Here is a 23,080-nt window from a genome sequence, read left to right as displayed (position 1 = left end):
TGTAGTGACTAGAGAAATGTTAGAGACCCCCTCTCCACTGTAGTGACTAGAGAAATGTTAGAGACCCCCTCTCCACTGTAGTGGCTAGAGAAATGTCAGAGACCCCCTCTCCGCTGTAGTGGCTAGAGAAATGTTAGAGACCCCCTCTCCGCTGTAGTGACTAGAGAAATGTCAGAGACCCCCTCTCCACTGTAGTGGCTAGAGAAATGTTAGAGACCCCCTCTCCACTGTAGTGACTAGAGAAATGTCAGAGACCCACTCTCCACTGTAGTGGCTAGAGAAATGTTAGAGACCCCCTCTCCGCTGTAGTGACTAGAGAAATGTTAGAGACCCCCTCTCCGCTGTAGTGACAAGAGAAATGTTAGAGACCCTCTCTCCGCTGTAGTGACTAGAGACATGTTAGAGACCCCCTCTCCGCTGTAGTGACTAGAGAAATGTTAGAGACCCCTCTCCGCTGTAATGGCAGGGGCGAGATAAATGTTAGAGACCCCCTCTCCGCTGTAGTGACTAGAGAAATGTTAGAGACCCCCTCTCCACTGTAGTTGCTAGCGAAATGTTACAGACCCCCTCTCCACTGTAGCGGCTAGAGAAATGTTAGAGACCCCCTCTCCACTATAGTGGCTAGAGAAATGTTAGAGACCCCCTCTCCACTGTAGTGACTAGAGAAATGTTAGAGACCCCCTCTCCATTATAGTGGCTAGAGAAATGTTAGAGACCCCTTCTCCATTGTAGTGGCTAGAGAAATGTTAGAGACCCCCTCTCCACTGTAGTGGCTAGAGAAATGTTAGAGACCCCCTCTCCACTGTAGTGACTAGAGAAATGTTAGAGACTCCCTCTCCGCTGTAGTGGCAGTGGCTAGAAAAATGGTAGAGACCCCTCTATGCTGTAGTGGAAGTGGCTAGAGAAATGGTAGAGACCCCTCTCCGCTATAATGGCAGTGGCTAGAGAAATGGTAGAAACCCCCTCTCCGCTGTAGTGACTAGAGAAATGTTAGAGACCCCCTCTCCACTGTAGTGGCTAGAGAAATGTTAGAGACCCCCTCTCCACTGTAGTGGCTAGAGAAATGTTAGAGACCCCCTCTCCACTGTAGTGGCTAGAGAAATGTTAGAGACCCCTCTCCACTGTAGTGACTAGAGAAATGTCAGAGACCCCCTCTCCACTGTAGTGACTAGAGAAATGTTAGAGACCCCCCTCTCCGCTTGTAGGGCTAGAGAATGTTAGAGACCCCATCTCCACTTGTAGTGGCTAGAGAAATGTTAGAGACACCCTCCCACGTAGTGGCTAGAGAAATGTTAGGAGACCCCTCGCCGCTGTAGTGACTAGACGAAATGTTTGCGACCCCTCTCCACTGTAGTGACTAGAGAATGTCAGAGACCCCTCTTCCACTGTAGTGGCCTTAGAGAAATTGTGAGAGAATCCCTCTCCGCTGTAGTGGCAGTGGCAAGAGAAATGGTTCGAGACCCTTTATGCTTTTAAGCAGTGGTTGAGAAATGGTAGAGACCCCCTCTCAGCGTGGAGTGATAGAGAAATGTTAGAGACCCCCTCTATGCTGTCGTTGGCAGTGGCTAGAGAAATGTAGAGACCCCTCTCCACTGTAATGGCTAGAGACATGTTAGAGACTCCCTCTCCACTGTAGTGGCAGTGGCTAGAGAAATGGTAGAGACCCCTCTATGCTGTAGTGGCAGTGACTAGAGAAATGTTAGAGACCCCCTCTCCACTGTAGTGGCTAGAGAAATGTTAGAGACCCCCTCTCCACTGTAGTGGCTAGAGAAATGTTAGAGACCCCCTCTCCGCTGTAGTGACTAGAGAAATGTTTGAGACCCCCTCTCCACTGTAGTGACTAGAGAAATGTCAGAGACCCCCTCTCCACTGTAGTGGCTAGAGAAATGTGAGAGACTCCCTCTCCGCTGTAGTGGCAGTGGCTAGAGAAATGGTAGAGACCCCTTTATGCTGTAATTGCAGTGGTTAGAGAAATGGTAGAGACCCCCTCTCCGCTGTAGTGACTAGAGAAATGTTAGAGACCCCCTCTATGCTGTAGTGGCAGTGGCTAGAGAAATGGTAGAGACCCCTCTCCACTGTAATGGCTAGAGACATGTTAGAGACTCCCTCTCCACTGTAGTGGCAGTGGCTAGAGAAATGGTAGAGACCCCTCTATGCTGTAGTGGCAGTGACTAGAGAAATGTTAGAGACCCCCTCTCCGCTGTAGTGACTAGAGAAATGTTAGTGACCCCCTCTCTGCTGTAGTGACTAGAGAAATGTTAGAGACTCCCTCTCCGCTGTAGTGACTAGAGAAATGTTAGAGACCCCCTCTCCACTGTAGTGACTAGAGAAATGTTAGAGACCCCCTCTCCACTGTAGTGACTAGAGAAATGTTAGAGACACCCTCTCCACTGTAGTGACTAGAGAATTGTCAGAGACCCCCTCTCTGCTGTAGTGGCTAGAGACATGTTAGAGACTCCCTCTCCACTGTAGTGGCAGTGGCTAGAGAAATGGTAGAGACCCCTCTATGCTGTAGTGGCAGTGGCTAGAGAAATGGTAGAGACCCCTCTCCGCTGTAATGGCAGTGGCTAGAGAAATGTTAGAGACCCCCTCTCCACTGTAGTGACTAGAGAAATGTTAGAGACACCCTCTCCGCTGTAGTGACTAGAGAAATGTTAGAGACCCCCTCTCCACTGTAGTGACTAGAGAAATGTTAGAGACCCCCTCTCCGCTGTAGTGACTAGAGAAATGTTAGAGACCCCCTCTCCGCTGTAGTGACTAGAGAAATGTTAGAGACCCCCTCTCCGCTGTAGTGACTAGAGAAATGTTAGAGACCCCCTCTCCGCTGTAGTGACTAGAGAAATGTTAGAGACTCCATCTCTGCTGTAGTGGCAGTGGCTAGAGAAATGGTAGAGACCCCTCTATGCTGTAGTGGCTGTGGCTAGAGAAATGGTAGAGACCCCCTCTCCACTGTAGTGACTAGAGAAATGTCAGAGACCCACTCTCCACTGTAGTGGCTAGAGAAATGTTAGAGACCCCCTCTCCGCTGTAGTGACTAGAGAAATGTTAGAGACCCCCTCTCCGCTGTAGTGACTAGAGAAATGTTAGAGACCCCTCTCCGCTGTAGTGGCTAGAGACATGTTAGAGACTCCCTCTCCGCTGTAGTGGCAGTGGCTAGAGAAATGGTAGAGACCCCTCTATGCTGTAGTGGCAGTGGCTAGAGAAATGTTAGAGACCCCCTCTCCGCTGTAGTGACTAGAGAAATGTTAGAGACCCCCTCTCTGCTGTAGTGACTAGAGAAATGTTAGAGATCCCCTCTCCACTGTAGTGGCTAGAGAAATGTTAGAGACCCCCTCTCCACTGTAGTGACTAGAGAAATGTTAGAGACCCCCTCTCCACTGTAGTGACTAGAGAAATGTTAGAGACACCCTCTCCGCTGTAGTGGCTAGAGAAATGTTAGAGACCACCTCTCCACTGTAGTGGCTAGAGACATGTTAGAGACCCCCTCTCCACTGTAGTGGCTAGAGAAATGTTAGAGACTCCCTCTCTGCTGTAGTGGTTAGAGAAATGTTAGAGACTCCATCTCCGCTGTAGTGGCAGTGGCTAGAGAAATGGTAGAGACCCCTCTATGCTATAGTGGCTGTGGCTAGAGAAATGTTAGAGACCCCCTCTCCGATGTAGTGACTAGAGAAATGTTAGAGACCCCCTCTCCGCTGTAGTGACTAGAGAAATGGTAGAGACCCCTCTATGCTGTAGTGGCAGTGACTAGAGAAATGGTAGAGACCCCTCTATGCTGTAGTGGCAGTGGCTAGAGAAATGGTAGAGACCCCCTCTCCACTGTAGTGGCTAGAGAAATGTTAGAGACCCTCTCTCCGCTGTAGTGACTAGAGAAATGTTAGAGACCCCCTCTCCGCTGTAGTGACTAGAGAAATGTTAGAGACTCCCTCTCTGCTGTAGTGGCTAGAGAAATGGTAGAGACCCCTTTATGCTGTAATGGCAGTGGTTAGAGAAATGGTAGAGACCCCCTCTCCGCTGTAGTGACTAGAGAAATGTTAGAGACCCCCTCTATGCTGTAGTGGCAGTGGCTAGAGAAATGGTAGAGACCCCTCTATGCTGTAGTGGCAGTGACTAGAGAAATGTTAGAGACCCCCTCTCCACTGTAGTGGCTAGAGAAATGTTAGAGACCCCCTCTCCACTGTAGTGGCTAGAGAAATGTTAGAGACCCCCTCTCCGCTGTAGTGACTAGAGAAATGTTTGAGACCCCCTCTCCACTGTAGTGACTAGAGAAATGTCAGAGACCCCCTCTCCACTGTAGTGGCTAGAGAAATGTGAGAGACTCCCTCTCCGCTGTAGTGGCAGTGGCTAGAGAAATGGTAGAGACCCCTTTATGCTGTAATGGCAGTGGTTAGAGAAATGGTAGAGACCCCCTCTCCGCTGTAGTGACTAGAGAAATGTTAGAGACCCCCTCTATGCTGTAGTGGCAGTGGCTAGAGAAATGGTAGAGACCCCTCTCCACTGTAATGGCTAGAGACATGTTAGAGACTCCCTCTCCACTGTAGTGGCAGTGGCTAGAGAAATGGTAGAGACCCCTCTATGCTGTAGTGGCAGTGACTAGAGAAATGTTAGAGACCCCCCTCTCCGCTGTAGTGACTAGAGAAATGTTAGTGACCCCCTCTCTGCTGTAGTGACTAGAGAAATGTTAGAGACTCCCTCTCCGCTGTAGTGACTAGAGAAATGTTAGAGACCCCCTCTCCACTGTAGTGACTAGAGAAATGTTAGAGACCCCCTCTCCACTGTAGTGACTAGAGAAATGTTAGAGACACCCTCTCCACTGTAGTGACTAGAGAATTGTCAGAGACCCCCTCTCTGCTGTAGTGGCTAGAGACATGTTAGAGACTCCCTCTCTACTGTAGTGGCAGTGGCTAGAGAAATGGTAGAGACCCCTCTATGCTGTAGTGGCAGTGGCTAGAGAAATGGTAGAGACCCCTCTCCGCTGTAATGGCAGTGGCACGAGAAATGTTAGAGACCCCCTCTCCACTGCAGTGACTAGAGAAATGTTAGAGACACCCTCTCCGCTGTAGTGACTAGAGAAATGTTAGAGACCCCCTCTCCACTGTAGTGACTAGAGAAATGTTAGAGACCCCCTCTCCGCTGTAGTGACTAGAGAAATGTTAGAGACCCCCTCTCCGCTGTAGTGACTAGAGAAATGTTAGAGACCCCCTCTCCGCTGTAGTGAATAGAGAAATGTTAGAGACCCCCTCTCCGCTGTAGTGACTAGAGAAATGTTAGAGACTCCATCTCTGCTGTAGTGGCAGTGGCTAGAGAAATGGTAGAGACCCCTCTATGCTGTAGTGGCTGTGGCTAGAGAAATGGTAGAGACCCCCTCTCCACTGTAGTGACTAGAGAAATATCAGAGACCCACTCTCCACTGTAGTGGCTAGAGAAATGTTAGAGACCCCCTCTCCGCTGTAGTGACTAGAGAAATGTTAGAGACCCCCTCTCCGCTGTAGTGACTAGAGAAATGTTAGAGACCCCCTCTCCGCTGTAGTGGCTAGAGACATGTTAGAGACTCCCTCTCCGCTGTAGTGGCAGTGGCTAGAGAAATGGTAGAGACCCCTCTATGCTGTAGTGGCAGTGACTAGAGAAATGTTAGAGACCCCCTCTCCGCTGTAGTGACTAGAGAAATGTTAGTGACCCCCTCTCTGCTGTAGTGACTAGAGAAATGTTAGAGATCCCCTCTCCACTGTAGTGGCTAGAGAAATGTTAGAGACCCCCTCTCCACTGTAGTGACTAGAGAAATGTTAGAGACCCCCTCTCCACTGTAGTGACTAGAGAAATGTTAGAGACACCCTCTCCGCTGTAGTGGCTAGAGAAATGTTAGAGACCACCTCTCCACTGTAGTGGCTAGAGACATGTTAGAGACCCCCTCTCCACTGTAGTGGCTAGAGAAATGTTAGAGACTCCCTCTCTGCTGTAGTGGTTAGAGAAATGTTAGAGACTCCATCTCCGCTGTAGTGGCAGTGGCTAGAGAAATGGTAGAGACCCCTCTATGCTATAGTGGCTGTGGCTAGAGAAATGTTAGAGACCCCCTCTCCGATGTAGTGACTAGAGAAATGTTAGAGACCCCCTCTCCGCTGTAGTGACTAGAGAAATGGTAGAGACCCCTCTATGCTGTAGTGGCAGTGACTAGAGAAATGGTAGAGACCCCTCTATGCTGTAGTGGCAGTGGCTAGAGAAATGGTAGAGACCCCCTCTCCACTGTAGTGGCTAGAGAAATGTTAGAGACCCTCTCTCCGCTGTAGTGACTAGAGAAATGTTAGAGACCCCCTCTCCGCTGTAGTGACTAGAGAAATGTTAGAGACTCCCTCTCTGCTGTAGTGGCTAGAGAAATGTTAGAGACTCCATCTCCGCTGTAGTGGCAGTGGCTAGAGAAATGGTAGAGACCCCCTCTCCACTGTAGTGACTAGAGAAATGTTAGAGACACCCTCTCCACTGTAGTGGCTAGAGAAATGTTAGAGACCCCCTCTCCGCTGTAGTGACTAGAGAAATGTTAGAGACCCCCTCTCCACTGTAGTGACTAGAGAAATGTTAGAGACCCCCTCTCCACTGTAGTGACTAGAGAAATGTTAGAGACCCCCTCTCCACTGTAGTGACTAGAGAAATGTTAGAGACTCCCTCTCCACTGTAGTGACTAGAGAAATGTTAGAGACCCCCTCTCCACTGTAGTGGCTAGAGAAATGTTAGAGACTCCCTCTCCGCTGTAGTGGCAGTGGCTAGAGAAATGGTAGAGACCCCTCTCCGCTATAATGGCAGTGGCTAGAGAAATGGTAGAGACCCCCTCTCCGCTGTAGTGACTAGAGAAATGTTAGAGACCCCCTCTCCGCTGTAGTGACTAGAGAAATGTTAGAGACCCCCTCTCCACTGTAGTGACTAGAGAAATGTTAGAGACCCCCTTTCCGCTGTAGTGACTAGAGAAATGTTAGAGACCCCCTCTCCGCTGTAGTGACTAGAGAAATGTTAGAGACTCCATCTCTGCTGTAGTGGCAGTGGCTAGAGAAATGGTAGAGACCCCTCTATGCTGTAGTGGCTGTGGCTAGAGAAATGGTAGAGACCCCCTCTCCACTGTAGTGACTAGAGAAATATCAGAGACCCACTCTCCACTGTAGTGGCTAGAGAAATGTTAGAGACCCCCTCTTCGCTGTAGTGGCAGTGACTAGAGAAATGTTAGAGACCCCCTCTCCGCTGTAGTGACTAGAGAAATGTTAGTGACCCCCTCTCTGCTGTAGTGACTAGAGAAATGTTAGAGATCCCCTCTCCACTGTAGTGGCTAGAGAAATGTTAGAGACCCCCTCTCCACTGTAGTGACTAGAGAAATGTTAGAGACCCCCTCTCCACTGTAGTGACTAGAGAAATGTTAGAGACACCCTCTCCACTGTAGTGACTAGAGAATTGTCAGAGACCCCCTCTCTGCTGTAGTGGCTAGAGACATGTTAGAGACTCCCTCTCCACTGTAGTGGCAGTGGCTAGAGAAATGGTAGAGACCCCTCTATGCTGTAGTGGCAGTGGCTAGAGAAATGGTAGAGACCCCTCTCCGCTGTAATGGCAGTGGCACGAGAAATGTTAGAGACCCCCTCTCCACTGCAGTGACTAGAGAAATGTTAGAGACACCCTCTCCGCTGTAGTGACTAGAGAAATGTTAGAGACCCCCTCTCCACTGTAGTGACTAGAGAAATGTTAGAGACCCCCTCTCCGCTGTAGTGACTAGAGAAATGTTAGAGACCCCCTCTCCGCTGTAGTGACTAGAGAAATGTTAGAGACCCCCTCTCCGCTGTAGTGACTAGAGAAATGTTAGAGACCCCCTCTCCGCTGTAGTGACTAGAGAAATGTTAGAGACTCCATCTCTGCTGTAGTGGCAGTGGCTAGAGAAATGGTAGAGACCCCTCTATGCTGTAGTGGCTGTGGCTAGAGAAATGGTAGAGACCCCCTCTCCACTGTAGTGACTAGAGAAATATCAGAGACCCACTCTCCACTGTAGTGGCTAGAGAAATGTTAGAGACCCCCTCTCCGCTGTAGTGACTAGAGAAATGTTAGAGACCCCCTCTCCGCTGTAGTGACTAGAGAAATGTTAGAGACCCCCTCTCCGCTGTAGTGACTAGAGAAATGTTAGAGACCCCCCTCTCCGCTGTAGTGGCTAGAGACATGTTAGAGACTCCCTCTCCGCTGTAGTGGCAGTGGCTAGAGAAATGGTAGAGACCCCTCTATGCTGTAGTGGCAGTGACTAGAGAAATGTTAGAGACCCCCTCTCCGCTGTAGTGACTAGAGAAATGTTAGAGACCCCCTCTCTGCTGTAGTGACTAGAGAAATGTTAGAGACCCCCTCTCCACTGTAGTGGCTAGAGAAATGTTAGAGACCCCCTCTCCACTGTAGTGACTAGAGAAATGTTAGAGACCCCCTCTCCACTGTAGTGACTAGAGAAATGTTAGAGACACCCTCTCCGCTGTAGTGGCTAGAGAAATGTTAGAGACCACCTCTCCACTGTAGTGGCTAGAGACATGTTAGAGACCCCCTCTCCACTGTAGTGGCTAGAGAAATGTTAGAGACTCCCTCTCTGCTGTAGTGGTTAGAGAAATGTTAGAGACTCCATCTCCGCTGTAGTGGCAGTGGCTAGAGAAATGGTAGAGACCCCTCTATGCTATAGTGGCTGTGGCTAGAGAAATGTTAGAGACCCCCTCTCCACTGTAGTGACTAGAGAAATGTTAGAGACCCCCTCTCCGCTGTAGTGGCTAGAGAAATGTTAGAGACCCCCTCTCCACTGTAGTGGCTAGAGAAATGTTAGAGACCCCCTCTCCGCTGTAGTGGCTAGAGAAATGTTAGAGACCCCCTCTCCACTGTAGTGGCTAGAGAAATGTTAGAGACCCCCTCTCCACTGTAGTGACTAGAGAAATGTCAGAGACCCCCTCTCCACTGTAGTGGCTAGAGAAATGTTAGAGACCCCCTCTCCACTGTAGTGACTAGAGAAATGTTAGAGACCCACTCTCAGCTGTAGTGGCAGTGGATAGAGAAATGGTAGAGACCCCTCTATGCTGTAATGGCTAGAGAAATGTTAGAGACCCCTCTCAGCTGTAGTGGCAGTGACTAGAGAAATGTTAGAGACCCCCTCTCCACTGTAGTGGCTCGAGAAATGTTAGAGACCCCCTCTCCGCTGTAGTTTCTAGAGAAATGTTAGAGACCCCCTCTCCACTGTAGTGACTAGAGAAATGTTAGAGACCCCCTCTCTGCTGTAGTGACTAGAGAAATGTTAGAGACCCCCTCTCGGCTGTAGTGGCAGTGGCTAGAGAAATGGTAGAGACCCCTCTATGCTGTAGTGGCAGTGACTAGAGAAATGGTAGAGACCCCCCTCTCCACTGTAGTGGCTAGAGAAATAGTAGACTCCCTCTCTGCTGTAGTGGCAGTGGCTAGAGAAATGGTAGAGACCCCTCTCCGCTGTAATGGCAGTGGCTAGAGAAATGGTAGACTCCCTCTCCACTGTAGTGGCAGTGGCTAGAGAAATGGTAGAGACCCCTCTATGCTGTAGTGGCAGTGACTAGAGAAATGATAGAAGATACTGAGTGGTGTTGCCATTGGCTCAGTGCTATTATGTGCCATCACAGCGAGGCCCTTCTCAGCTATGAATAATGGAGACCCTTGGATAGAAACAGCAGTTCTGCAGACACCAAACAAAAATGGCCTTTTGTGGCTGGAGAAAATCACAACAAGCCCCTGTGCAACATTAGCCTCAATGTGTCTGTATGTAATACTAAGGTGTGGGGGATGGCAGGGACTGCTGCTGCCGTTGCCGCGGCGACTATGGTAATTGTTTCTTTTTCCTTCTGTTTTCCTCTCATAAAAATTCCCCAGGACTTTACCTTGGCTAGGGGTTGGTCCATTGAACCGGTGCTGTGAAAGTTAGGTTGACCCGCGCCAGGCAGAGCTGGCTGACTAGGTCTCTCTCTTATCAAGCCTCTCTACTGGACCACTAGCCTCTCCCCAGGGGGCCATTCCTGCTTAGCAGTGTTTTCTGCATGCACAGCCAAATCAGCCCAGCACACTCGGCAGCCCCCCACGTTGTCCTACTTCCATAGATTGTTCAAGTGAGCAGGAAAAAAGGGATGTGGAAAGATATGGAGACAATGTAAGAAATAATAACAGGAGAAAGAAAGAGAGATACAGGAAGAGTGTGTGAGAGAGAGAGAGAGAGAGAGAGAGAGAGTGAATGCTCATGTGTCTTTCTGCTGAGAGATAAAACGGAATATAAAACACATAGTCCCGGCTGACACAGAGTGAACATGACTGAATGAGATGGCACATTACATTAATTATGTAAGGGGCCTCTGTTCAAGCAGTGCCGAGTCTCGCTGGGAAGAGACGGAGATGGGATGCGTCCTAAATTGCGCCCTACTCCCTATTTAGTGCACGACGTTTGACCAGGGCCCATAAGCGGAGCCATAGAGCTCTGGTCAAAAGTAGTGCACTTTATATGGAAAAGGGTGCCATTTGGGATGAAGCCAAGGAGTCTGGAGATGTTAGTGTATTCTATGCCTCGGTGTGCTGGGCCCAGCTGTTTAGAGAAAGACACATTGATTTGTTGAGCTCAGGCTGCCGGATGTCCAGGTGGGTTCATGGTCTGATGGGTACTGAGCTATTGTGTTGGGTTTCCTGAGCGAATAAAACACCACACAATAAAATACAAAATGTACGGGTTGGTTTATGGTAGCACTAGGGTGAGAGTGGAGTTGCTATGTGTGAAGTGCATTGACCTGAGGTATATTGGAATATGTTGTCTGTCAATGCCCAATCGCACATCCATTCCCCTCAACATTATTTGGTCATGTGTTAGATTGTGCTAGGGCATGAACGTGTATTGCAATACTGAAATCATCTCAATAATATAGTAGTGTTAAGTAGCATGTGCAGCATGTTACACATCGACGTTGTCCTTTGTGACAATAGCATTCCTGAAAATACTATTCTAATATATTCCAACTCTGGTTCTACAAACTCCACAAATACACTCATTTGAGAACTGTCCAATAAGTGTCTCCTTAGGTAAGACTGTTTCCCTGGAGATGAGTAGAAAACCTCAGGACCTCAGCTTTTCCTGTTCTTTTCTCACAGATCATTTTATCCTGCCTACACTGCCAATCGGTTAACATCCTCCTGCCTCACCCTACTCTTCCCTCTCCATCCCTCAACCCCAAAAGCCCAGCTCTTCTTTGTCTCCCCACCACAGATGTAATTTACTGTCTGCGTTTGTCCCCCCTCGCTCCCTCTCTCAGACTCAAGGGTTTTTGCCAAAGCAAATTAGCTCGCTAGCTCGGTCAAGCTTAAACACAGCAGATACACGCCATTTGATACAGTGTATTTAAAGATGTCCTTCCTTCCGCTGCCGATGCCATTATGGAGAGGACATTTGTGTTCTGGGGGTGCGTGCCACTGTTGTTGTGGGCCTGCAGTGAGCCAGGTTAATCTGAGGGTCTGCCATTAGGAGGCCAACTTTAGTGGGTGAGCACCACTACAATGGCTTTTTCTGCATCTGATGAGCCGGTCGCCCATGATGCTATACAGTTAAGGCTCTGATAGGTTGGCCTGACCTGGCTATGTGTGTGTGTGGAGTCCTACACTACCCTCTTAGCCCGGTTTGTCCTGGTTCAGCCCAGCTCAACTCATCTTGCATGTACGCCTGTTTAAGATCCAGTCGAGATGGGCTGTCGTCGAATCAGCGCCCCGGGCAGCTCACGTAACGTATTAACCCCCCCCCCCCCCCCCCCCCCATCGCATTCATTATTACAACGTACTGATCCAACTCGCCTACATCACACCAGATCAGTCATGATCACTTTCAAACCTGCCCCTCTGAGTGTCCCCTATCTCCCTCTATCGCCACGTTCCCAGTAAAGGCTAAGCCCCCGGAGCCAGCGATGGCATTTTTTGTACAGGCTTCTGTGACCTCTAGTTGCCATTGATGGTTATGTCTCCTACACTCTTAGAAAAAAGGGTTCTAAAATGGTTCTTTGGCTGTCCCCATAGGAGAACCCTTTTTGGTTCCAGGTTGAACTCTTTTGTGTTCCATGTAAAACCCTCTGTGGAAAGGGTTCTACATGGAACCCAATAGGATTCTACCTGGAACCAAAAGGTTTCTTCAAAGGGTTCTCCTATGGGGACAGCCAAAGAACCCTTTTAGAAAAAGACATTTCTAAGAGTGTAGGAGATATAACCATCAATGGCAACTAGAGGTCACAGAAGCCTGTACAAAAAATGCCATTGCTGGCTCCGGGGGTATATATAAAACACTGTATGATAGGGTGTGGAAATGTGCCTCCCAGCAAATTCGAATTAGTCGCCAGACAGGCCGCGTGGAAAAACCAGCCCACCAGCCCACCGCGCGTATGTCATCATGACAATGAGCTCGTGCTCGTTACCACTATATCAAGCAGTCCATTGGCTCGCCGCTTCTGCCTTTGAACAAAACAGTGCAGTAGGCAGTGATGACAAAGTGATTTATAAAAACAGCAAATGCTTTTGCTTTTTTTCCCTCTCTCTTCTCTTCTCCCCACCGCAGTTACACAGCTGTTAAACAGATGCTGTTTGTACCAATTTAGAAGCCACTGCATTGTTTGTCAACACCGGTTTGGAGATTCATTCTTTAAAACAGGGGGAACCTGTGATGGAATGCACACGCGCCGCGGGTTGATGGAGCAGCAGAATGAAAAGGGAGGGGGAAAATGGAGGAAAGAGGGGAGAGGAGGCAGGGGATGGTTGGAGGAAAAATGCTCTTCTGGAATTTGGCATGAATTTGGCTTTCAAAATAATTAATGAAAACACTACTTGTAAAAGAAATAGGCAACGGCCGTGGTGGTGGTTGTTGGTGTTGACCGGAGATATAAGTTAACCTGTCAGCTTGCGTTAGCCGCCGACAAGCCGCACCCGGGGCCTTCACGGAAGAGACTGGCCTGTCAGACACACTTACCCGTCTGCTCGGCAGACTAGGTAGCAAATCACTTCCTTGATAAATTGACTGGTACTAATGCTCCAAAATGGAACCAGCTAGGGCTGCATGAAACCCCGCTCTCATGGTTCCCAATCCGTACGACAGTCTTAACATGGCTTCCCAGCGACTCTAATTTCCTCCATAATTAATAATCTGACTGATGGAAAAGAGGATGAGAGGAAGAGGAAGTCTGGAGGGGTCAGATACAGATAACAAAAAAGGAGCGATTTTTGGGAATAAGGGAAGATTTAATAAAAGCGATGTGCTGTATGTGAGACAAGAGAGGAGACAAGAGATGAGGAGAGGAAGGAGGAGAGAGGAAGGAGGGAAAACAGAGCATGGGGAGGAGAGACTCATGGATGGGAAAAGGAGGAGGAGGACGGAGTAGAGTGAACCAGATGCTGTTGGGAGTTGGAGGCAGTGGAGGGAGAGGAATGAGTGGAGGGATAGGCCTCGGCTTCTGTGACGATGCTGGGAGAATGATGGGCTTGTGCGGCGGGTAAGGGTGCCCCTCCACTGTTTGTAAAAACAAGACCATCACACTCCATCTTGCGCTCCTGCAAGAGCCAGGGCTCGCGGCTGATTAATGGCACCGGCCGACTGAATTGGCTGGCTGGGTTGACAGCAGCGCTTGGACTCCCTGGTGGGTAGTAGTGGGGGAGGCTGCCTCACTGGCAGGCCCCGCTCAAGCCCAGTGATAGGATGGAAAATAGAGTTAGCCCTAGCACTAGCTAAAGCAGACCAGATAGCGTTAGCCCTAGCACTAGCTAAAGCAGACCAGATAGCGATAGCCCTAGCACTAGCTAAAGCAGACCAGATAGCGTTAGCCCTAGCACTAGCTAAAGCAGACCAGATAGCGATAGCCCTAGGACTAGCTAAAGCAGACCAGATGGCGTTAGCCCTAGGACTAGCTAAAGCAGCCCAGATAGCGTTAGCCCTAGGACTAGCTAAAGCAGACCAGATAGCGATAGCCCTAGGACTAGCTAAAGCAGCCCAGATAGCGATAGCCCTAGGACTAGCTAAAGCAGACCAGATAGCGATAGCCCTAGCACTAGCTAAAGCAGACAAACCTGTAAAGGCCCTGACCTACTGTGTCTAGGTAAGCCACGACCAAGTTAATCAGGGTTGTGCTCATTGGGGTACCGTTTTCTTCCGTTTCTTCCGTTTTCTTCCGCACAGTCCAGGGTTGCCTGAGAATTCAAATTCAGCTCCAGCATCAACCAACCACACAGACACTCAATTCCACTAGTTCCCTGTTTCTGAAATTCCTCTCTCTAATTTGTCTGCTGAGGGAGCTTCTGCTTTAGCGGTTGAGCATTGAGAGGCTGCGGCAACAATTTAGATGTAATCTTGATAATTTAGTGTGTGGCTGGTAGAATGGAAAATTAATATGGAGAGCAATTAGAAAACAGCAATTCCACTGTCACAGATAGGGACTGGCACTTCGAGTGCAGGAACGCAGGGGCTTGGTTTGTGCTGCATGAGGAGTAATGTCACACAGACAGACAGACAGACAGACAGACAGACAGACAGACAGACAGACAGACAGACAGACAGACAGACAGACAGACAGACAGACAGACAGACAGACAGACATGGAGGAGGAGAGCTGGCCCGCCACCAGCCTTGTCCTTAAAGGGGTCAACGGGTGGATAACTGCTCTGTTGATTTCATTCTCATTTCATACCAGTCAGCCACAACCAGCACCACTCATGCAGCGAAGTGAAAGAGACAAAACAAAATGGCAACCTTGGCGGTTTGCTCATTCGCTCTCTCAGAGACTATTATTTTGTCCTCTCGCAAAGATAATCTTCAAATGCATTGTTTCAGCAATTGGACACAGACAGCAATATCAAAGATGGCATGGGGGTGAAACAACAACCACAGACTGACAGTAGAAAGTAAAGCTTTTTGAGGGCGAAATAAATTAAAAGTTGAAAATATCCCCAAATTCTGAGTTTGCCAGAGTAGCGTCTGATGAATGATTTGGACATGATATTGTCTGACGATTTCCTTTATTTTGGGTCAGCATAAAGTGTTGCTACGATATTATTGGGTTATTGTAATCATTAAAAATTGCTCTAATCATTGCTAAATAAAGTGGTCTTACCCATAGGGAGACTATTAGTATATCCAATTATCTTGAAGCATATATCCTCATCCACCTTTTTCTAATACTACTTTTTATAGACTCTTACTGCTCTAAATTCTTTTTAGGGCTCATCGTTCAGCAAACCCAAACTGACTGAATGGTGTCATACAGAGGATCTCACAGCCCTATGGCCGCAATTAAGCCCTCCAATGGAAACAGAGTGTGCATAGTCTCCAGAATCTGGGTTTGCATCAAGTCACCACTGGCTTTCTAGTTAGGACATTACTCTGCCTTCCTCCCCCTCATGTTGTAGGATTACATCACTGTTTTGAACCTGGAGGATCTCTTGTTGAACTTTTTGGAGGGAAAACAGTGTTTGTTTTTCAAGTGAGACCACATTACCCTGCCAAACAGGACGAGTTTAGGGGGTAGAGTCTTTTCTCCATATGATAAAAATACTTCCCTTATGTGTTCATTGTTAGGATATTTCATCCTTAGCCATTCACCGATTCAGATGATTCTCTCACTTTTGCTACATTAGCCACAAACAAATAGCCCCTCCTGGTGTGCGACTAGGGAGGATCGTTAAAGCCCACTAGCAACGGTAAACTGAGGGATGGCTGTGCAAGGCTCATAGAGCCACCTGCTGACTTCCTATCTGTCGAGACCTAAGGTTTTAACTCCTTCCCGTGAATGAGGATGGGGACAGGAAGTGAGGCGGTTGAATGAGCGAGGCTACTAGTGCATGAATACAGCCGAGGATGCTGGAGTGAGGGGGAACAGGTGGGCTCTCTTCTTCATGCTGATGTAAACTGATGTTATTCCAGGTAAAACACAGACGATATCTATCAGGAAATTACGGCTTTTGAATTTGAAGTGGTAATATTTATTAATCGCCAACACCGTGCGACGTGTGCATAAGGACATACATATTTAAAGTGCTCCCCAAAGCCTTTGATACTTTTTGTAACTCCCAATTCGGAATTAAAAGCACAACATTTCCGATTTGTCAGCAGTGCTGAGGGACTTGGATCCTTGTGATTTTGTTATTTTCCCCTTCTCTCCATTTAACTCAATTTCTATTTCAAATCTGGAATGACTGAAAAACACAGGCGAGCTTCTGGCTCCCGATGGAGTGCCCTCAGTAATTAATAGGTATTAAATCCTAGTTAGGAAATGTTCCTACTGATATAGAACTGCTCTGTACTTTAAGTCTTTTTCCCGTAACTGATTAGCAAGCTTATTTTCCTGATGACTTTCAATAGGCATTCACAGCAGGAGGATGCCTCCTTCTTGGTCTTCCTCTTGGCTTGTGGTGTTTCAGACCTCGGCAGAGCTATAAAGAGCTTTTAATTGCTAGATTTAGCTTCTTTCGATTTTTCCCATTAAGAGATTGGGCTTTGTCAGGGGTCGACCGATGGCCCGTCGCTCTCCTTTCTTTTTCTTTCTTTTCAATGTTGTTCTGTCGTCTTCTAGGGGACCTTTGACAACGACATCTGCTTGTGTGGTGAGTCTCTAAGCAGAGGCAGGATGTGAATGTTCTGTTGATGGCGCTCAGGCTTTCAGAACGATGTGAGTTACAACAGAACCGCTCTCTCTCCGGAGATCCCCCTAAAGGAAGAGGGTGAGAAAAGGGGTTTATTCACTGCTGTTGCATGGACGGCTCAGTAGAAAGCGTAGTGTTTGAATATGTCTTCTTTGTGTCCTGAGACCATTCAGTCAGGCTGCGTGAAAACAAGTTTCAAATCTATCAATCCAAGTCCCTTGGAAAAGAAGGAATAGCCTCATAAGAGAGCAGAAGTTTTGAAGGGGAGATTGGGATTGTGCAATATACCAGGTGTTCTATAACTAGTCTCTTGATGCCAGGTGTTCGATAACCAGTCTCTTGATGCCAGGTGTCGTATAACCAATCTATTGATATCAGGTGCTCTATAACCAGTCTCTTGATGCCAGGTGTTCTATAACCAGTCTCTGCCGCGAGCAGTATGGATAATGGTAAAGCTCAACCCCTTGTTGCCATGGTGATAACATTGACTATTGGTGATGAAAAGCCCCTTTCAAGATGTGGACTTGAGTGTGTTCACAGGCCCTGGTAATTACAGACAAAACTTTGGCCACTTGAGCCACCAGTCGATCCCGAGCTTTATTTTCTATTCCTTTTTAATTTCACAATTTTCCCCTGTGCACATCGGAGTGTGTGGGCGGGAGCGGGTATGGATGTGCGTGTGAAGAGAGGAAGGGAGTGGGGGAGGGTGTGGCCAGAGTACGCAGACACAGTCAATATGTGTCAGGGTACACAAACCTACAGACACACACAGCAAAGCTCAAGGTAAACCTTTAGCACAGCTCTCCCATGAAACATTCATGATGGAATTGACGTTGGTCACCCATGGTCCTGGCTACCCGCTTGGCCTCTTGAGCTCTAGTGTCCCTGGCCATGAACGACCCCCATAATCCTATACTGAGATCAGCCATAGCATGGTTTAAATGGCCCACTAACCCAGCCAGTCATTCAGTCATGTCAGTCTCATCAGATCACAGTTTATGAGGGAGACAGCTTCGGCAGCCTTGTCCCTGGAAGGCAATCTTTAAATATAGATTGGCACGCCCAAAGCAGAGGTGCCCCTCAGAGTGCAGAAAAGAGGGGAAGAAAACAGATAATTAGTGATTTTAATTAGGTGATCTGTCAAGCTGCGAGTGCCAAATCTAAACGTGTGGCGTGCTGAGGGTCGATGGCAATTCCATCCCACAATCCCTTCCTGTCACCTTGGGCCTCTCTTGTGGGAGGAGGGCCCCTTGCCCCTAGGAGGCGAGTACCAATCGGGAGGATGAATGGTTAAGGTATATGACTGTCTATTTGGCTTGTAACATGGTAGCTACAGTATACTGTAGATATTATTCATGTTATGTTCAGTCTTTTTCACAAATGTGACATCCTTTGATTCTCATGACAACACTTGCCCTTGACATGTGTTCAATATGTCTGTATAAAGCCATTATTTGCCTGCTTTGTGAGTGGGTGTGATTTGGTGAGAGGCTAACACTCTTTGATGGTATTCGTAAACACGAGGGCATCTTGAATGTGCCCTTGTTAGGTTATCAGTCCAGATGGCCAATAATCAAATATGTATGGATTCAAAGGCCTCAGCATCAAGTACTCACTCGACTGGCCTATGGATAAAAATCCTAAATACAGTTCTTACTTAGATAACAAAGGCAGAGAAGAGGATGACAGCTCTTCAGTTCCAGACAAGAGTGCTTGGCTCTTTTTGTTGTTATTCTAATGATACAAACATCGTCCTGAAAGCCCTTCCCTCCGACACAAAGGATATGTAGTAATACAGACTTTTTGTCAGCATTAAAACATCATTAGATATTTATAACTCAGCGCCAGATGACAGACTGAGCTAGATGAACTAGGCAGCGATATGGCAACGCAGCTGGTGTCTCTTAGTGGTAATATTTAAACCCTGGCTTTCATCAAGTGTTGCTACAGAAAACCCAATTATGCATGAGCTGGAAATGGACTTTGATTTAACAATACGTCCTTTAATTGACGCATTAGAAGTGCCTCAAACTTGCAGATCTCTATTCGTCTGGAAGTAACGGCAAGTCTTGTAGTCTTGTGTAAACGGCAGAAACACCAGACATGAGAGAGAAATTACCCACAGAAAATATAACTGGGGCTGTTTGGGTTCCAACAAACTTTGCTTCATTTTTTAAAAGTCTCTGACATGTAGCTAAATAAAATATGATGAAATGGTGAAAGCATGGTGAAATCCATGAAAGCAAAATGAGTTAATGTCCTGGCAAATAGGCCAATTCAACAGACAAATCTAACTATTCCCTATTATTTCACCCTCCCCCTTCTTCCCTCTCTCTGCAGACCCCAGCGAAGGCTTCCACTGCCAGGAAGAGTGTCGTATCCTGGGCCATTCGGACCGCTGCTGGATGCCCCGTGTGCCTGGTCCGGCCCGCGGCAAGTCGCCTGAGCATGGCCACCCACGTAACAACGTCATCGCCCTGTCTATTGAGGCCACCACCGTGGATGTGCCCCACTACGAGGACTGTGGCACCGGCACCATCAAAAGGACTTTTGCCACCTTCGGCAAGGATGGCCCAGAAGACCCCGAGCGGGGCGAGCTAAAGGGCAACAAGCGGACAATGATGGAGTCTCAGGTGTGCAGCCCCAAGGCCAACGGCGGCGCCGTGCGCGAGGCGGGCAACGGGCGCGAAGCAGCCAGTCCCATCACCTCCCCTGTGCACCTGAAGAGCCCGCTGGCCAAGGTGCCATCCGGCTACAACACGCTCAGGTGCCGTGGCGCGGAGCGCATTGCCAACCACAGCATGCTGCGGCAGCCCGAGGGGAAGGACAGCGAGCCGGCCGTCCGGGAGATCAACACTCTCCTCCACGACGGCAGCCATCTTGAGAAGGAGTCTCCCAGCAGCAAGCGCCTGAAGGACATTGTGCTCTAACGGGCCTCAGGGGAGCCTACTCACACACACACACACACACACACACACACACACACACACACACACAGTGTAAACAAACACGTATATATATATATATATATATATATATATATATACACATACTCCGCCATAGCTGTGTGTACGCAGGAGAAAGTCAAGCCGATGAAAGAAAGAAAGAGAGAAAGAAATAAAGAGAGAGAGAGAAAGACACAACTTGAGCGTAGTATACAGTACCAAGGACAAAGCCCAGATGTGGAATATTACTGGAAAATGCTGAGCTTCATGTTGTGTTCCTCCAGAAAAGTGAAGGCCGTGGATGTGGCTTTGTTGTAGTCGCAGTACTTTTCTTGTTTGCTTTTCCGTTCGTTTTCTGCAGCCAGTGGACAGGCAGGTTGCTGTTGACTGTGTGACTTGCCCCTTCGGCCGGATTCTGCCTCTCCCCTGTTCAGATTTATGAGGACCTGACACCTACGGTGGCGGATAAAAAAGTACAGAACTTTATGCCTTTTGACTGTTTTTGCATCACTAACTGAGATTGCCTTCTTTGGTTTTGTCTCGGCTGCCAAATGGACTCCTCGTTTCCTTTGTAAAGCTTCCCACAGTGCAACAGACGGCGACAGACAGACATGCACATGATTCTTCTTCTGTGAACCATTGCCTCTATGTGCATCTTGAACAGTGCTCAGTAGTGAAGACAGAGAAGGGAAGAACACATTCCCAGTCTCATTTTCTTCTCGGTCTGATAAGAGAATCCGTATTCTCTGTATACACCCCCCCTCCCCCTCCCCCTCCCCCACTGGAGGACATCCCAGTGTCACCAGACTGTGAGGTCTGCACAGTATTTATGGTTTATCACTGATGGAGCTTAATGAACTCTTGCTATCTGCCCAGGCACTCCCAACACTGGGAAGTGGGACAGACTTTCGACTGAGCTATGAGGAAGATAAAAAAATACTTATTGCTTTTGAAATCTCCTGTGCCCATTCTTGATTGTAGCCAGTGGAGCACAATTAGAACTTTGTGCTCTGGTCTTGTACTTTTTCTGACTTTTGACTATGGGGCTAGGATAGAAGGGATCGTCACTCACGTCTTGCTATGTGAAACTCTGTATAGGGTTTACTATTATCATTTTTAATAACCTGTTGTTATGTGACAATCCCTTTAATGTTTTGTTTCAAGAGTAAAAAAATTCAAAATAAACATTGGTGTTCAACTGAAGCTACAGTAGCGTTGTTACACAAACAAAAACAAAAAAACATGCCAAAATATATTTTATAAATAATTTAAAAATGTATAATGAGAATATTTAATTCTGTGTAGTTATTTTATCAGTAAGTTATACATGATATTAACTGGCTTTTGTTTATTTGGCATTTTTTTTATGATTATGATTATTTTTCAAAATGAACTTGGTTTTTTGTTTTTGTTTACTGTGTTACCCCTGGCAACTGTTGACTTGCAGTCTACCTTGTTGTAAAGAGTTTCTTATTGGTCAGTTCTTGTGCCATCAAGTTTCTGTGTGGACAAATAGAAAATGTAAAAATACAAAAAATATTGCAATTTCAGCACCAATAGTAGTGTGTCAGTTCAATGAGCTTAGAGTGAGATAGCAAAATAAACCAAAAAAGAAGCAAACAAAACCGTAAAGATTGCTTAATCTTAATATTTAAGTAAGAAGAAGATGGTTAAGCTAGTTTTTTAAGCTAGTGAGATAATTCCACCTATTTCTGTGTCTGTTTTTGGACTAAGGTTCCCATTTAGTTCCTCACCTCAGAACTGGCCTTAGTGATATGAACCAGAGAATCGGCCCTGTCAACACTTCAAGTAAGAGACTAAGGATGAAGGTATACAGACTAGCTTTGCTCAACTGCTGTGTCATCATGTATCATCTCCTTTGAATTGAGTCTGAAAATATATTTAAGAACAGCAAGACAAACCTTTCAGTCATGACCAAACAGATTTGGTGGAATCGTATGTTTAAAGGAAATGAAGGTCTTCGAAGAACCATCTTGCAAATCAGCAATGCGGTTTTCAGTTGCTTTACAGTTAAACTATGTACAACATGGAAAATTGTAAATGAAAAAAGGACAAAATTACATACAATGAAATAGATCTTGTAGCTGAATGTTTTTGCTTGTCTCACCCATGGCTTTTGGCAACATGAACATCGGAATAATCACTGAATGTATACAGCAGCTTATTATTAAACTATTAAATGTTCTCCACTTTGTTTCCTTGTTTTTCCTGAGTGTATGAGAGAGGAAGTCATCTTCGATAACATACTCCTTGATATGACCATCAAATACCTCATAATGAAATAAATGCATGTTGAAACGATGAGAGAGAAAGAGAGAAAGAGAGAGGAGAGTGTGTGCATTGTTGGAAATTAATGAGCATGACCACGACCCAGCATATTGCAATTATCCATTTTTAAATTATCTTTTGTCTTGCCATAATTCATTAAAATCTATAATGTGATCTGAATATCGTCTGAAAGGCTTCCTTGAAAATGGCATGACGGTGCATAGAGTGATGACTATTAAATCTATCATGATAAAATGGAAATGAACAGTTTCTGTTCAGGCTCGCTCACAAGTCGCAATTAGGATTCAAGGCAGGTGCTGATGCTGCTCTCTCATTATAAGTGCTCTGTGACATCATTTTTAGATCTCCCGATTGACTAATTTGAGCAAATAAATGAGGAAGGGCCTCCAGTATCAGGTGATGGACGGTAACTACACCTCAAGCTGGCCAAGCAAGGAAGTCTTTAGGGACTGCTCCAGCCAAAGTGTCTATTTCTAATGTCTGAGACCTTTTCATTTGCAGGAGTGGGTGATACATACCATTTTAGAGGCATTGAACATTCCCTAGCTCTTCTTTCGATATCATGAAACAGATTTTGATGCCTGTGAAGCCTTGCGTTGCCATTCCTTTTACATTAGGTGAGTGACTAATGCACATTAACAGCCAGGAACGTCTGATTTTGGCAGTATTTTCTCTTTACGAACTATATTGATTAGCTGCCTTGATGCACTAAAGCTATTAAATAATTTTAACTCGCATTTTGTTACGTTCCCCAGTAAGAAAACCAAAATGTGTCTCTCAAACAGAAAGGGGAACTAACAAAGATTCACTGAAAACAACCAAAATGAAGCAGGTGGGGTTTTAGGAGGGGTTCTGAAAGACACTCATGGGGGTGTCCACTGAAAATTGACTAGCATCAAGAACTGGGATCTAAAGACACCCACCATGAGTGTCCACTAAATTTCCCCAAGAAGAGGCAAACACAATTAAAACCTACACCAAACTTAAAGACAGGAATCAAACCAAAAAGGTGCCGCAAAATTAAATCAAGGAAATCTGACAAAAGAATGTTTTTATAGAACTCAAATATGGCGAGACAACTAAAGGTGTTTATCCTCCACATCTCTCAAGACAACTGGAGCACTGGGCCAGCCACTCTTAAATATCACCTGGGCCAGCACAGGAGAAACAAATTTCCACTA

General features: G+C 46.9%; 1 protein-coding gene across 6 annotated transcripts in view; it reads left to right on the top strand.

The window, feature by feature from the left end:
• The window catches only part of pcdh19 (protocadherin 19), a 101,765-nt gene extending 82,123 nt beyond the window's left edge, over window positions 1–19,642 (top strand). For all 6 annotated transcript variants that reach the window (XM_029726037.1, XM_029726022.1, XM_029726013.1 and 3 more), the window contains exon 5: window positions 18,985–19,642. In XM_029726037.1, the coding sequence (XP_029581897.1) occupies window positions 18,985–19,574 (590 nt within the window). In that variant the 3' untranslated portion in view covers window positions 19,575–19,642. The remainder of the gene's footprint in view (window positions 1–18,984) is intronic.
• Window positions 19,643–23,080: the final 3,438 nt, after the last annotated feature.

The sequence above is a fragment of the Salmo trutta genome, chromosome 3 (assembly GCF_901001165.1).
Source record: "Salmo trutta chromosome 3, fSalTru1.1, whole genome shotgun sequence".
Lineage (NCBI taxonomy): Eukaryota > Metazoa > Chordata > Actinopteri > Salmoniformes > Salmonidae > Salmo > Salmo trutta.
Note: the sequence above shows the minus strand (reverse complement) of the source record. Positions and strands in the feature narration are given on the sequence as shown.